This window comes from Lactuca saligna, chromosome 9 (assembly GCF_052625555.1).
Source record: "Lactuca saligna cultivar CGN05327 chromosome 9, ASM5262555v1, whole genome shotgun sequence".
In the NCBI taxonomy this organism is placed as follows: domain Eukaryota; kingdom Viridiplantae; phylum Streptophyta; class Magnoliopsida; order Asterales; family Asteraceae; genus Lactuca; species Lactuca saligna.
The window spans coordinates 35,162,340-35,179,473 of NC_136425.1; the positions used below are offsets into that span (position 1 = coordinate 35,162,340).

The window sequence follows — 17,134 nt, forward strand, 5'->3', positions numbered from 1 at the left end:
TCGTCATCTAGGGATTGTAGTTCTTTATGATTTCCTGCTTATTATTATCAAAGGATCGTCCTATATCATTTTGCATACCAAGAGTCATTCTTGAAGAGTAGTCGGTTGATCTAGCGGTAGGCATCAGTTCGGGAGGCGGTGGGCATCGATGGTGTGAGCAAAGAAAAAAAAATCTGAGTGACCTGCTCGGTGGACTAGCAGTCGGATCGATATGTTAGATTCAACATGATAGGTTGGAAGGAGTTGCATTGTAAGTTCATTGGATCAGTAGAATTCAATATGGTTTAGATCTTTCATGATTGAGAAGTGTAACGGATTGATCAGAATGTGATTGTAGGGCAAGATGCTACTAGGTTCATGTTTTCAGTGGCATGTGTATGGACCTCTCATCATAAGACTTTAGGCTAAAATCTCATGGTAGTTGGTTGTCCCTTCCAGGATAGCGAAGTAAGAGTTCCAGGTACTTATGTTGCTTGATTTGGATGTTAGTTTATGGTTGATTAGACTGTTGAGCCAATCACTACCATTAGCAAGGTAAGAGTAGTGATGACCTAACACTCCTAGGTGTGAGCGATGTAGCGTCCGTGTAGTTTGTTCAACCATCGGAATGGTAAAGAGGATTTGAATTGTATATGTTGGTGACATTCTGAGTGACACATGGTGGATATGTGATTAGGTTCAAGTTGAGGGTTGTGTTAGAGCCTCTTGGCCTGTTGTTGTCTAATAAAGGATTTAGGGTTTGAAGCATGACCCGAGCACTTGATTAGGATACAGACAGACAAGGTTTCGAATCATGATTGATTATTGTTTGGTATGGTAAATGAAGGGCAAGACCATGTATTGGACCCATGGCAGTTATAGAAGTGTTATAAAACTACAGGTAGCTCTAGCATTCACGATGTTGATAGGTTGTTATGGAAGTGTTTTAAGACTACGGGTAGTCATAGCATTCACAAGGTTGATAGGCTGCCGTGAATTGTTGTAAGTCTATGATGAGACTCATAACATACACCGGGATGGGTGAGACCTGTGGGCAAGGCCTGCTCGTTTGTGTAAGTTGGGTAAGATACCTGGGTAAGGCCCAATTATCAATAAGATAATTCAGGGTCGGATTCGGGTCGCGTAGTGGACTCATTTAGGTTGTGTATCAGAATGACTCTATATGTTTGGGAGTTAGACAAGGTATTGGATTTTCGGATTACGGGCACAGTCGTGATAGTCGTTCTTCCCTGGTTAAAGTTAGTAGGTCAAGGATTCCTTATTCGGTAGGGTATGTGAGTCCTGATGAGTTAGGTTTTTATTATAGTAATGGGAGGCAGTCGTCTGCATGAGATGATTTATCTGATCTAATCAGAGGTTAAGAAGTTCGGGCAAGGTCAACTAGCTTGGCAGATGGAATAGTAAGGAGTGATTTCGAGGACGAAATGTAATTTAAGTAGGGGAGAGTTGTAACACCCATGTTCCAAATTGGTTAAGCTTACTTTTATCAGGAACCAAAGATGAAGCTTTGAAGGAAACCTCGTGCCATGATATGGTGCAAGGATGCTCACGACGTGACACTGATTAGACGGATTAGGTGTCTTAGTGGACCACCAAGGCATAGTTAATGATGTCCACGGCGTGGCAGATGTTCTTGCCCAAACCCATGATAATTTTAGGGTTTACTTCATATTTAGACCCATCTAAGCCATTTATAGGGTTCATTACCAGCCTCCAACACCCTTATACCTCAAAGAAACCCTAGTTCTCATTCCCTTAGTGATTTGTGGCCTTTTTAAGCATTCTTAGCATGGAGAAGAAGAAAAGAAGGAAAAGAATGTGCTCCATTGGAACTTGCAAGGAACCAACATCATCAGAATCTTTCATAGCTTCTAGCTAGATCTTTTTAAGTGTCAAAGGCTCGATCTTTATGACTTAAAGTGGTTAGATCTAGGATGTTGTCCCATGTTCTTCATGTTTGAGCAAGTTTGGAAGGAAGGAATTCATAAATTTGGCAACCTTATGACTCTCCTGAGTCCCAAGAGCAACATATGTTGTAGATATAGACTTTGGTTGGAGTTTTTATCATTGCATGAGTTTTTGGGCATTTTTAGCTTATTAAGACCTAAAATGGATTCTAGGCATGTTTTGTATATGCATGTCTATAAAGCTTCCACATTTATCATAGACTTGGTATTATAAACCCTTCTGGAGTGTTTGGGTTAAGGATTTTTTTTTCACATTAAGGGCTTAATGGTTAAGACATTGGGGTATTTGGCTTTCTTTAGATCTAGGGTTGGAGATCTTGATCTCTTTGAGTATCCTAATGGATAAAGTTGGCAACTTTATCCATTTAGACCATAGAACATACCAGATCTGAGCTATGGAGCTCTTGGAATCGAAGGAAACTATAACACCATTGTTCCATACTGGTTAAATTTACTTTTATCAGAGACCAAAGATGAAGTTTTGGAGGAATGTGTCACGACGTGGCCAAGAAGGGCCACGACGTGACAATTGTTCAATAGATTGCGTGCCACGACATACCATTCTATAAACATACATTCATAAAGAACACATGTATATAGATTGTAAGTAAAAATATATTAATTTTTAATGCGAATAATCTAAATGAAAGTTGTAGTAGACTTAAATAAGAACGTGTGAGTATAAATATAATTAAAATACGAGATCGTATTAAGAAGTTACGACATTCAGAATACAAGACCTAAGTGACCAACCAGCTTAGATTACTCCCGTTAGAAAAGTAATATATTTGTACTTACGGTTTTATAAAAAAAACGTCTATGCATATATTTATAAAGAACGCATGTATATATAGATCTTAAGTAAAAATATATTACTTGTTAACGGGATTAATCTAAATGAAATTTGTAGTAGACTCAAATACGAACGTGTAGATATAAAGATCATTAAAATCCGAGATTGTATGAAGAAGTTACGATGTTCAAAACACAACAAATACGAACATGTGTATATAAAGATCGTTGGAATCTGAGATCTTATGAAGAAGTTATGATATTCTAACACAATACTTAAGCGAAAGACAAGACCTAAACAACCAAGCAGCTGAGGTCGTAGTGGTCATAAAAATCAACTGATCCGAATGTATACAAAAAACAACAATGACTTATTTTGCAGCAAAAATAAATGGACTAATTGTACAATATATATATATATATATATATATATATATATATATATATATATATATATATATATATATATATATATATATATATATATATATATATATATATATATATATATATAAAGCTCTAAATATGTACAAAATGAGAAATATATTATTATATTAAATTATTTTTCCGGTTTAACTGATGTTGTTTGTTATTAGGACTGAATATGATAATTAAACAAGTTGAATGGGCAAATATAGAAGCAAAAAAAAAAAAAAAAAAAAAAAAAAAAAAAAGAAAAAGAACCTCATTGATCAAATATGTACAAATCAAAAGTCTATTACCCTTTTAAGTTGCTATCCCTAAAAATAATCCTTAAGAGTGATCGGTATGGTCTCGTTGAGAGACTTACGTGGCCTTCCTTAACGTTGTTAAGAAGAAATGAACCCCCCCCCCCCCCCCCCCGCCCCGCGGGTCTCCTTGAACGCCTGTTTCTTCGCGTTGCTAGTGCACCACCCCTCAACGCCTGTTTCTTTCTTCTTTATCCCTGCATTTCGCCTCTTTTCATGGACATATGTCATCCCCACAACAGTGTTGAGGGATTGATGATGATATGACACCGTGGTAACGAGTATCCCTACCGATCGATCTAAAATAATACGAAGCAACTTTAGGCTAATGGTACTAGTAAGCTTTATGATTTATTTTTCATGCGCAAATAAGTATTAGTAACTTGTTTAAAATTTAATGAAGTTTAGCCGCCTCCATATTTAATCTTTAAGATGTACTTTTAGTAGGTGTGGAATTTTGTTCGGAAGGAAATCTTGGTTCGCATTATATGCTATAATTTTCTTCAAGTTGACCATTTCTTTAATTATGTTATTCTCTTAATTATAAATCTACAATTTGCTTTTTTTAGATTCAATAAAATCATATAAGCAAATCCGCGTTTATTGCAAGTATGGACATTCCCAACTTTTGACTTTTTGTTCTAAATGTTCAGAAATTGCAGCCTCATGGCAACAATTGTTTCATGTATGCAACATGAGAGCTTCGTGTTTCATTTTTCAATCATCATTTAATCGTAAGGTTGAAGAAAGTAAAATGCAGTTTTTGTGGTTCATCATAATGAAATAATGCCTTGGGTAATAAGTTCAAAAAAAATGAGACATGATTTTTGGTTGATTTTAGAAGTTACTACATTGTTGTGACATGGTGTTCATTCTTGGTTCGTATGGAGTTCTCCCAATTACTAGATTTTTAAAAATTCAATGCAATTTTGACATATGAATCTCATCATATATGATGGTAATTATATATTAGATTAGATATATAAGTAAAATTTAAACTTTCATACAAAAAAAATATATATATATTTTATAATTATAGAAGTTTTTGTCAAATTTCAAAAGTTCAACTTTGGACAAACGATAAAAACAATATTATATTTTATTTTCAAGAAGCGTCAGGTACAAGCTTACCAGTTACCATGTTCCATGTCCCATTTATGAAATTAACTGTTTTTTTCCTTAGATACATGTTTATCTTCTAGATATTTATGTTAGAAAATAACTGATAATATTTCTAATTATTGAGCCTTTTGATAGATGACAAAACGATGGCTTTTAGAAAAGTATTTGCTTCTTCCACCGGTTTTAACCTATTTTCCAATGGACGAAGTGATTATGATGTTTGATTGTTTTCCAATATAATATAGTGTTAGTATTAATGTAGGGACTTTCGTATGAACAATTTAAACCAATTCATAGAAGTTTGACAAAGAGAAAAAATAGTTTAATAAAAAATATCGGTAGATCACAAATCTAAACAAGAATAAATCAACAACCAATCACACGACACCGATAATGTACACGGTTACTTCAACCATATTAAACATAATAACTCGTGAACATCACATCAACATGACATCGACATCCAAGACAACCTTTCTTATAGATTCTTTTGATTTTTGTCTTCAACACACAAAATAAAATTAAACAGCCATATCATTAAATCTATTACAAAAAATGCATAACTTAAAATAGTTCAAAATCCAATCTAGCCTCTCTTCATCAAAAAACAAAAAACAAACAATCAACTCAACTAACATACATAACATAACATAACATAACATAGCATAACATAGTCACCTTCTTGCTTCTAACCATCAAACAAATTAGGTCCTCATTTTTTTCCATCACAACGGTTGACTAATCGTGTTTATCAAGTGGCTTGAATGGATTCAATAATCTTAAAAACTCGGGATTTGACAAGCGCTCCACCGGGAAAATTGTTCGAACAATCGAGTCCACTTCATCTTCGTATCGATCGTAAATGTAGAACACAACAAACACAAATGGAACTACTGCAACAAGTAAACACGGGATATTAATAACAATGACAAATCATTTGAATTGATCAGTGTAAGTGTTATGACTATTAATCAAATATCTAAAACACCCTCACAAACCTTTAACGAAAAAGCTTTGTAGGGACATGGACCCCATCCAGCTTATCATAAAGAGAGACAAAGCCATCTGTTTATAAAAAACAAAACAAAACAAAATTCATCAGATATTTTCCAATTTGGTCCTTATTTCAAGGTTTCATATTAATTTGATCATTGTGACGTCAAGGTAATCGATATGAAACCTTGAAATAAGGACCAAAATTTGAAAGCAGAGGGACCATTTCTGTAAATTAGTGTTAGATATATGATATATATATATATATATATGTACCTTGAAGAATAGCATCCAATCGTTCCCACTGGAAATAGATTTTAAATTATTTACAGCATAATTCCATGTAGAAACCAGGGATAATGCGGTTCTACGTGTCATATCTTCTGAAAACTGAAACTTTGATTCCGGAATCTTCTCAATTGAATACCCCATGCTGCAACAGTAGTAGGTGGAAACTATGTGTATTTATTTACCAGATGTATTAATTTTGATTAAAAATGAAAAATAATACTTACAAACGCTGTGGCAATTTCCTATGAAGAAACAGAAAGATGGATCCCCACATGAGGACTTTACAAATTGCAGTCATCATAGTACTTCCAGGTAATACAAAACTCAAGTAGAATACAAACAAACCCACCATTGCAGTGTATGTCATCTTTTTTTCTCTCCATAGAAGTACATCCGCAACTGCAATATTAACCAAATAGCACTTTTTAAAACTAATTTACATTTTTAGTCCCTGACTATAGCTAACTTTTGCAAATTTGGTCCCAAAAACATTACAAACCAAAATGTAATTTACTACTTTATTTTCTTAACCCATTTCATACCCATTCCATTTCCAAGAAATACAGCAGCTTTAGAAGGCCCTTCCTTTCCAGGCAAAAGCTCAGCCCTAAGATCTGAGTATGATTCAATCGTCCGTTTCAGACCCTCCTACAATCAAAAATATAACAAAAAGGGTAAATAAGTCTTTTTACGTGGGTGAGGGCCTATCTGTTAAAAGTTTTGAAACCACAGGGTCTATCGATGAGGTTCTTTAAACTTAGGAACTATATCCCAGATTTCAGGAAACCACAGGGACCATTTATGAGGTTTTTTCCAAATTACATTTTTGGTCCCTGGGTTTGTTCAAAAATTGCAGTTTTGGTCCCAAATAGTTTCCTTCCTCTTGGAATTTTGATGTCAAAAGCGTTACCAAAACTGCAAGAGGAAAGAAACTATCTGGGACCAAAACTGCAAATTTTGAACAAACACAGGGACCAAAAGTGTAAATATAAAAGTAATTGTATCTACGATTTTAAAAATTGTAAATTACCTGAAGGGGGATGATGGGGACATAACCAAGACGATCATTTGCTTTTGCTGAACTAAAAGTTCTGTTGCAAGTCAAAAGTCTGATTCTTGAAGGGGTTAATTGTGGAACTTTCATACCAAAAGGGGCAAAAATATTGTAAGTGCGTTCCACCACTTTTGCAATAGGCATCATCACAGATGCAGGAATCTTGATTCTTGGCCTGCAAACTACATAAAATCAGAAATAAAGACAAAGTGGAGCTTTAATCTTACAATCAAAAAAAACCAAAAATGAAGAATATACCTTTCATACCCAAGCCCTACAAGAATAAGTGACATGAACTCCCAAAATTTTATTGGTTCCATATTCGTTATAAAGTAAGCCTGAAAATTTTTAAAAATAATAAAAACTCCATATATTATATTGTCTCTCAAGTAAAATTGAAAAGGTTTATTTTAATTACCTCTCCTGCAGCTCTCTTTGATGCAGATCCATCTGAAGCTAGAGCTCTTTCAGCACATACATGAGCATGTGCAACATTCTCAACATAAGTGAAATCATACATGTTTGTTCCATCCCCTATAATAAACTGGTAATCCAAAAATCAACCAAAGAATGTAAAAATTAAAATCAGTTCCAATTAAATAGAGATTCATTAAAAACTTATATAATCGAGTTTCAGATTACCTTTGATTTTCCTGCCCTTGCTGCAGCAACTAAAGAGGGAACAAGTAACTTATCACCAGGGCCAAAAATACTACTAGGACGAATGCAACATGTTAAAAGACCATTCACCCCATTAGCCTTGATAACTAGTGCCTCTCCCTCAGCTTTAGTTTCAGAATACGAATCATTATGCTTAGAAGGATATGGCAATGATTCTTCTCCATTATGTATTCCATGTATCCCATCAAAAACCACACTAGGAGAGCTTGTATAGATAAGCCTCTTCACATTAAGTTTAGTACAAGCATCAATTATGTTCTTAGTACCTGTAAATCCAAAAAAGAAAAAATTAATACTCTCTTGGAAATTAACTAACTTTGTTTATTATCTTTCTTTATACCTTGAACATTGACTGAATGATGCAGCTGGTAGTTATTAATGGATGAATCAGGTGCAGCCATATGGAAAACCACTTCTGCCCCTTCACAAGCTGCAGCATAATGGCAAGATCACACATCAAACCAAGTAAAATTCTAGAAAAAATGACCATGTATCTAAATGATCATAAACAGTCTATATCTATAGGAAGGATAGATAAAGCTGAATTACAATTCATAAAACTAATTAAGTTACCTTTATATACTTGAGATTTGTCACGAAGATCCATAGATACGTATTGAGCACGACCTAATCTTAAAGCTTGACCAAGATTTCCCCTCTCCTCATGGGTTTCCAGCTTGATATCAGGACCCAAATCAGCAATCCGAACTGAATATATTTCATACCGAATCAGCATATCTACTAAATGTCGTGCAGCAAAGCCTCTTCCACCAGTGACAACACACCATCTCTCTTGAGGAACAGCCATTTCTTAATATAGATTTGCCCCTGTGATATAATGCAGTTAACAATGTGTCTTGAAATCTTGAATACTACTAATTTAAAACTTAGAAATCAGGATCATGATGTAGTTCTTAGTGATTAGCTAGAGTTGCCTAAGCATCATTGAAGATAATGAATAGTTGAATACTAATCACTGTTTTTTCAGCATGAAAGTTACATAAATGGCAGATCTGATTCACTAATTCTTGAAGAAAACATCGTCTGATTGAAAGTGATGCATTCACTCTTAGAACTAGACTTATGGAGAAATGGCAGATTATAATATGATAATCACGAATCTCAGTTTTCGATTGTTGTGAAATTAGTTTTGCTGGAAAGACGAAGTGTCATTCCTACGATGTCGTTTGCAATTTCTAATGGATTGAAGAAAATACCAAAGAGGTTTCTAATTTTAATTACAGAAACAAAATCCCCTTTCTGGTTTTAATTCCAAAGGTTTTGTACATGCTTCACAAAATCAAACATCTAGGTTAATAAGAATGAACATTACAGCTGTGCAATAGTGTTGTGTACCTTTAACTCGGAGATTCGCCGGTATTTGGCCGCCGGAGAATCGCACGGCGGTCTAAATGACAGACCTGCCGAGATGTGGTTATTTGTACTCCCGATCTGAACAACTATGGAATATAACTTCCAACGTAACGTACAACTCTGAAAGCACGTGGTACAATTATCGAACGTGGAGACTACCACACTTGATACCCCAAAAAAAACAAAATAAATGAACACTGAAAGATTGTTTTTAGTTTTTTACGTTTGTTTCATAAAATATTATTAAAAGAGTGATATAGATAGAAAATTATTGAACTTTTAAAAAAAATTATAATCTTCAGATATTCGCTCAAGCACAAAATGTCAACACGATTCCAACTTAATCATGACTGAAGAGCCAATTTGCAAATATTTGGTTGCCATAAAATGTGTTTTCTAGGTTTGTTTTGAGATATTTGTTAGGAAGGTGATTTTATGTTTTTTTTAACTATTCAGGATCTTTAACTCAAGTTTTTATTGTTCAAAATATACAAAAATATCACCAACTATTGTCTTTATTATGCTTAGGTGGCATAAGGTATCCACTATTGTGCTATATAGCATACTCACATGTCGGGATTTAGTTTAAAAATAATTTAAAAACTCAATATTTAAACAATGGAAGATTTATAAATTTTGAATGAACATAAATAAGTTACACCCACTGATGATCATTTTGCAAAAAATGGAAAGAAAACACCATCCGTAGAAGAGTAAAAGAATAAACATCATTTGTTGTCCTTTGATCTTTAAGAGTAGGCTAGGAAGTTGATAGAGAATGTAGATGAACATTTACTTTTGAGACATTAACAAAAAGACAACTTGAAGTGATGCTAGTGACAACTTTTAAGCTTTAAGCTAGAACCAAACTTTAACTTAAAGATAGCAAGTACTTCTTCTAACACTTTGAAATAACAATGAGAGAGAGATGGAAGGCTATGGTTTTCAAACAAGCAGAATGACCAAAATGAAAGCCTTCATGCTAGTCTTAAAGTTCAAACAACATCCACAATTCCTTATCCATTTAAGCACTTATGAACCTCAAGCAACTTGTCTCACATGCCCTTAAGAACTAGCCATGCTTTGATTAAACAAATCAAAAGGCCATGACCTCTCCTTCCGTCTGTATCGAAAGCTTTTGTTGAAAAAGAATACAAGTTTTATAGAATTTACAAACTCCTTTATAATATATAAAACTTAAGCTTTTGGTAAATGACAAAAAAGTCTTTCTAGTCCAAAGTGATGTACATGACTTAATAAATCATACCATGTGATACATTATGTTATGTTATGTTATTTGCTATTGGTAAATTATTATTTCTATGAAATAAATAATATCCAATTAATTATAAGAGTTTATGAATATTTATTAAAATCAATTTCTAATAAGTAACCAATTGAATCAAGTTGTTGTTAGGCTCATATGTTAGTTAGTAATATCATTCTAATATGACTCTTGAGCATAGATAATCTTTCAATCTCCCACTTACGCAAGACTCGTATTAGATTCATATAGACAATGGTGAACATTTAGCAACATTTCACTACCCCCAACAACGTATGACTTTGTGCCATTCTATCAACGCCCACGTCGCCAGAAGCTCAAAGCTACACTTGGTGTATAAGGTAAGTTATTAGTTGTCCCTCTGGTATAAACATCATGTTGAACGTGAGATATGGATCACAATCAATCTCATATAAGTGTTTAACTTTAGATAAGGCCTTAGATGTCTAACTCTCAACAAATAATAGGAACAAATCTCATCTTAACTACATACGCCTGTTGCACAGTTCACATCATACTTGACAAATAGCTTTTATAACTGACTGTTTAAAGAACAGTATTTGAATATATCAAAGAATAACACTCCCAATACTCAAGTCTTATCTATGCATCTCCAGTATTAAGGATACAAAGATGTTACATATATCAAGTATCATTCATAACAACGATCCAATACTTGCTCTCTAGCAAGTACCTACGAAACTGGTTACAACATTTTGTCAACCATTCCTATTCATATTAGTCTTACTTCATCATTTTTCCCACAATAACCGACTATGGATTTTAGAGTGAATAAATTTACCCAAAGATTAAACATGTTAATATAGAACTGAAACAAGTAATTAATGAGAAAGATCATATTTCACATATATTAAAATCATCACATTACTTGGTGTCTTAGATAGTTCTAATAAGCAATACTGAAACAAAGATCAAATCTAATCACTAAAATAGCAAAGTCCAATCCCTTAGGCATAAACTTCAAACTTGGCTTGAGGAAGAGGCTTTTTAAAAGGGTACGCCAAATTTTGATACGTGTGTACTTTGTGAATACTGATTTCACCATCTTCAACTTCATGTCGAATGTAGTTGAATCTTTTTTTGGAAAGGGAACTTCCCTAACGAGGGTTTCCGGGCCAGCTTTCGCACGAATGTAGTTGAATCTTCGGTTAATGTACATAGTCTTCTTGTGTAATTTGGGTTCTTTAGCCAAAGCAATAGCACCCTCATTGTCATAGAATATTTCTAAGGGATCCCAAATGGAAGGAACAATGCCTAGATCTCCAATGAATTTCTTCATCCAAGCAGCTTTGTGTGAAGCTTCTAAAGCGTCGATGTATTCTGAATATGTAGTTGATTGCACTAAAACACTTTGCTTGGAGATTTTCCAAGACACTTCACCCCCATTGGTAATGAACATATATCCTAATTGTGATTTACAATCATCTCAATTTATTGTGAATGAAACATCAGTGTAACACTTTGCACTTACTCTTTATTCCATACCTCCATAGACGAGGAACATATATTTGGTTCTATGCAACTATTTTAGGATGTTTTTACAGCTATCCAATGACTCTCCCTTGTATTTTGTTAGTACTTTATTGTCATGCTCATAGCATAAGCAAGATTAGGTCTAGTACAATTCATAGCATAAATGATGGATCCAGCTGTCGGAGCATATGGAACATCTTTCATCTTGTCTAGCTCGGCCTTTGTGCTAAGACATTGGGATGAACATAGTACCATGTCATGTGTCATCGGTATATATCCTTTCTTGGAGTTTTCTATCTTGAACCGTTTCAATATTTTTTCAATATATGTACTTTGGCTTAAACATATTAATCGGTTCGATCTATCTCTGTAAATCTTCATAATGAGAATGTATTACACCTCACCAAGATCTTTCATTGATAAGCACTTTCCAAGACAAGACTTTACACCTCTTAAAGTCATAATATGATTTCCCATGATAAGTTTGCTATCCACATATAAGACCAGGAAGGTCACCGAGCTCCCACTAATTTCATGAGATGAGCAAATATGTCACAAAATGCAACGAGATTCAAAGAATTTGCCAAGTCAACAAAAAAATGGGGAAGGCGATGAACAAATTTTACGGATGATCCTTAAAGTTTTTCTTGTTGATAATAATAAGAAGTTGTTCAAGTTTCTCAATGTTTGGATGTAACATCCATAAAAATCATTCCAAATTTAAACTTTTTAAAACATTTCAATACCAATGATTATTACAAAACTTGTTTTCAAAACAATATAATGTCAGAGTATCCCAGAATCAAATCATAAAATCATGAAATATGAGGAGCTGTACGATCACGCGATCATCAGAAGTACCTGAAACAATAATTGATAAATGTAAGCTCGAAGGCTTAGTGAGTTACCCCCAAAATACCAATATCGTAAAACATATCAATAACATATAAGCAAACAACATGTATAATGAGTCTTCAGCCTGATTGGACCGCCTCGCAGGCCTTCAACCTATCTGGACCGCTCTCCGAGCCTTCGGCACGTCTAGACCGCCTCGCAGGTCCTACAGCCTATCTGGACCACTCACCGGGCCTTTGGTCTGACTAGCATGCCTTCCTGGGTCTATAGTCTATCGAGACCACCTCAGGTATGTTGGCCTTCAGCACAAAGCATGACCGCCTCAACCCAACCACCAATCAAACAAACATGTGCACATAAATATCATATGTTAGCATATATAACAGTCAAATTGATCTAACATATCACCAATCATAACAATATCCTATAACCAGGATACAGACCTAACCAGTCACTAACATAGCATCATCCTACATACCAGGATACCGACCTAACCAGGTCACTAAGCATATCACCATCTTAACTACCAAGATGTAAATCAATAAGCATATCATGCAATAACCTGGATACAAATCTGAAAAAGGGCCGACATTGGTGCCTTAGACCCGTTGATATAGTGAGGATAACTCATCTCACAAGTAGCTCAAAGTGATAAAGTCAAACTCCACCAAATGCAGCTCTAAGTCCAACACCTACATCATGTTGGATTAGGTATCCAAGTTCATAAGTATATTTGGTATTACTTGACCTGATAGTAGCATGGTCCTTTTGGGTTTCCTTCACCAAAGCAACTTAACTGGATGAATAATTGAGAAAGAGTATAAATGTGATTTATTAGTATATTATGTGAATAATATATTAAAAGAGAAATAATATTATTTAATTGATATTGGTCAAGAATTAATTTAGAATTAATTTTGTGGTTAAAAGAGATTAATTTAATTTAGGGGACTAATATTGTAATTATGTGATAATTGAAAATTGGGTTGAGGACCTCATGGATAAAAGGTGGACGAAATCTTATGGAAGCCCATAAGGATTTCGTCCAAAGCTATGGATTCTGGAAGATTCCTATGGGTTGCTTAGAGCCTAAGCAATCGGATTAGGTCTTTGACTGAAACCCTAATTCCTCACCTATATAAATACCTCTTGGGCATCTAATTTTCGGACACTTGAACCCTAAGGATCTTAGAGCTGATTTCAGTATCCCTCCTCCCTCTCTCATATTCTCCAATTTCTTGTGGTGTTTGTGATCGGTTAGAGGTATTACACTTGTGATACTAAGCTCTCAAAGGCAAGGATCTTCAAGTCACAATTTAAAGGTAATATTCTTACTTGTTTAATTATGTTAATTTCGATTTCTATATGATTGATTTAGGGTTCACAAGCTTTGGATGATTATTTCATGTACAATTAGAAAAACCTAGATCCAAAGCTTTAAAGTTTGCATATGCATCATAGTATTGTTGTTTTTCTCATAACCCAACACATCCATCGGTGATCCTTTTCCATAGATTCCCAATTTACCAAAATACCCCCAGAAGTCAAACTGGTCAACCCTTGGTCAAAGTCAAAGTCAATAGTCCATGTTGACCCAACTCGTCGAGTGCAGCTAGCAGCTCTCCGAGTTCCTTAAGAGCCTAGAAATTCATAAAACCCTAACCGAGTTGCCGAGTTTCCAACCAACTCGTCGAGTCCATACATGTCCAGATGTCAGGGAAAACCCTAACTGACTTGTCGAGTCCTCTTACTGACTCGTCGAGTTCATGCAGAATCAAATACGGGCAACCTTCATCTGACTCGCCGAGTTCATGCAGTCCATTACTTATACAAGTGTTTTAAGCCACCACAAAGCTCCATATTACATATCCAACCTCCTAGAACATGGTTTCCACGTAAATTTGCAAACTTTACGTACATGCATGGTCCTAAATGCCAAAACTAGACTAAGGGAAAGGTTAACTCAGACGGAAAGCCCCAAGCTTGTCAAATCTCATAACTTTATAGCTATAGGGACCAAGGGGAGTCCAGAATGAAAATGAAACTGTAAAGTTTATACCTGAGAGTTAGGGTGTTACATTGGAGGTTTTTATTCGTACCTTCAAAATGGGAAAAATATTTTGGTAGCAAAGAAGGTTGTGAGAAAAGAACCAAAGTTTCTGAGATGAGTAGACCTTCCAAAATGAAAATGAAACTGTAAAGTTTATACCTGAGAGTTAGGGTGTTACATTGGAGGTTTTTATTTGTACCTTCGAAATGGGCAAAATATTTTAGTAGCAAAGAAGGTTGTGAGAAAAGAACCAAAGTTTCTGAGATGAGTTACACTAATTCATCGGATGCACATTTTGGGGTTGATTTGAACGAAGTGGATGAACTCGAGCTTAAAGAGTGTAACGTCCCAAATTTCAAACCAAAATTTTAATTTTTTTTTTCAAAACGAGGCAAGCATACTGTTAACTCATAAAGAGAAACATTTGGTTATTTAAAACTTAAATTAGAATAATAAGTTCATAAGTGTGGAACATATCAAAATTTCAAAGCAGATGCGATGCAATCATGTTGTGTTTTTCCCCATACTACCAAAAAGACCTACAACAGTTAAACTTAAAATCGTAAGCATAAAGTTTAATGAGTTCCCCAAGATACCACATACATCACAAGTAATGGGTCTCACCCTGAGTAATGGACCCCGTCTAGTATAATGGGCCCCACTGTGAGTAATGGACCTTATGCTATATAGTGGGCCCCACCCTGAGTAATGGACCTCATCTAGTACATTGGTCCTCACTCTAATTAATGGACCTCATATAGTATAATGGGCCCCACCCTATGTAATAGACCACGTCTAGTATAATGGGCCCTACCCTACCCATCAAAGCATATTAATGGGCCTTACCCAACAAACATATATCATACAAGAAAGAGTCACAAAGATAACAAACTTATAATGAAACTCCGTGCCCAACATAACATAGTGAGAAAACTCACATGTGTCAAGAGCTAATCCGACTACTCGAAGTCCCAAACAATCATCTACATGAACTGCCTAAACCAATCGCAATCTAAACCTTAAGACTACAACTTAAAACCTCCCAAGTTTGACCAAATGTCAAGTCAGTCAAAAAGTCAATGGTCAAAGTCAACGGTTAACCAACCACACCGTGGCCAACCCCATAGATGTGCCATGGTAACTAAACAATAAAACTGACACGAGAAAAACCTCGTCGCTGTACTACGACCACCCACTCATTGCACTGTGGTGTGCATCCAAAATAACTTAATCGATTAAGCACTTAACCCTTAACTTCCTGAGCTCAAAAGCTCATATTCGATTCTTCTAAAGGTCTTAATGGATAAAGTTTTCAACTTTATCCATTATGACACCTCAATAAGCAAGATCTAAAAACTCTAAGTTCATAAGATGTCCTACAACTCAGTTCTCTTCAAGCATGGAGTAAAGATACCTCTTTCATGCACTCTCTACTTCATCAAATAACCAAATGTAACCCCAAACAACAATCCAAAACTAAAGAGTTCTTCAAACTCTACGAAACAAGCCTCAAAGGGACCAAAGCTCATTAAATTATACCAAAACACCAAATACTCACAGATCTAATGATGAAACACCATAAATCTTGACTCTTTTATACTTACAAGGGTCCAAAAGGTTAATGACGGATGATTTATTCAGTTGTCAAGATTCAAGGATCAATCTTTTATGAATGTATCACTCTAAAACCATAAAAACACACTAAAATGGATGAGAGAGAGATGTCAGGCACAAAGTTGTGAAAGGGAAGTTAGTTTGATTATATAGAGCTTTTGATGTAACGGAGACTAAAAATGACATAAAACACAGAACAATGCCTTTAAATACGGTGAAAACCCTAATTTTATGTGCTTTGGCTGCACGGCTCACCATGGCGTGATGACCTTCTCACCATGTTGTGGTGATGGATTTCATAGATTTCAATCCAACTACAAACAATCATAACTTGTTCATTTTAAACCCATTTTTTGAAACATCCCAAAAATATGGTCCAAAATTTTCGTTTTCAATTCATTATTAAAAACCATAAAATTACTACCATAGTATAATATCATAAACCATGTGTCTCAAAATGTCATAATCATAAAGAAAACCATGTATCATGTATCTGAAAACATCATATCAAATTATCAGAGTAAACGCCTAGGCTAAAGACTGTGGTGTGTGTCATGTGATCACCCTGAACCCTTCCCTTTGCTAGTGGAAGTACTTGAAACCAAAATGAAAACCGTAAGCACGAAGCTTAGTGAGATCTCCCAAACTACCAAATACCATACACATATAACATGCAACTAAGAGATATGGGCGCCGCCTACACTCCGCTAACTGGAGATACATGCCCCACCCACACTCAGCTGACTCTGAGATACGGGCGCTACCCACACTCAACTACTTCGAGATACGGGCCCTGCCCACACTCGCCTGCTATGAGATACAGGCCCCGACCAT

General features: G+C 35.1%; 1 protein-coding gene across 1 annotated transcript; it reads right to left on the reverse strand.

The window, feature by feature from the left end:
* Positions 1 to 5,067: 5,067 nt before the first annotated feature.
* LOC145015693 (3beta-hydroxysteroid-dehydrogenase/decarboxylase-like) lies at positions 5,068 to 9,121 on the reverse strand. Its single transcript, XM_078974167.1, has 12 exons — positions 8,985 to 9,121; positions 8,202 to 8,456; positions 7,969 to 8,058; positions 7,590 to 7,894; positions 7,366 to 7,491; positions 7,206 to 7,285; positions 6,924 to 7,122; positions 6,436 to 6,541; positions 6,118 to 6,292; positions 5,879 to 6,035; positions 5,608 to 5,674; positions 5,068 to 5,502 (listed from the first exon to the last, which is right to left on the reverse strand). The coding sequence occupies exons 2-12, from the start codon at positions 8,434 to 8,436 to the stop codon at positions 5,348 to 5,350; spliced, it is 1,695 nt and encodes a 564-aa protein (XP_078830293.1). The 5' UTR covers positions 8,437 to 8,456; positions 8,985 to 9,121; the 3' UTR covers positions 5,068 to 5,347.
* Positions 9,122 to 17,134: the final 8,013 nt, after the last annotated feature.

Excerpts from the sequence above, each read along its gene's own strand:
- LOC145015693 (XM_078974167.1), bottom strand. The coding sequence starts at position 8,436 with ATGGCTGTTCCTCAAGAGAGATGGTGTGTTGTCACTGGTGGAAGAGGC. Across the intron at positions 6,293-6,435 it reads ATTTCTTGGAAATGGAATGG|TTGCGGATGTACTTCTATGG; the intron begins GTATGAAATGGG and ends TTAATATTGCAG. Across the intron at positions 6,036-6,117 it reads AGGAAATTGCCACAGCGTTT|CATGGGGTATTCAATTGAGA; the intron begins GTAAGTATTATT and ends CTACTGTTGCAG.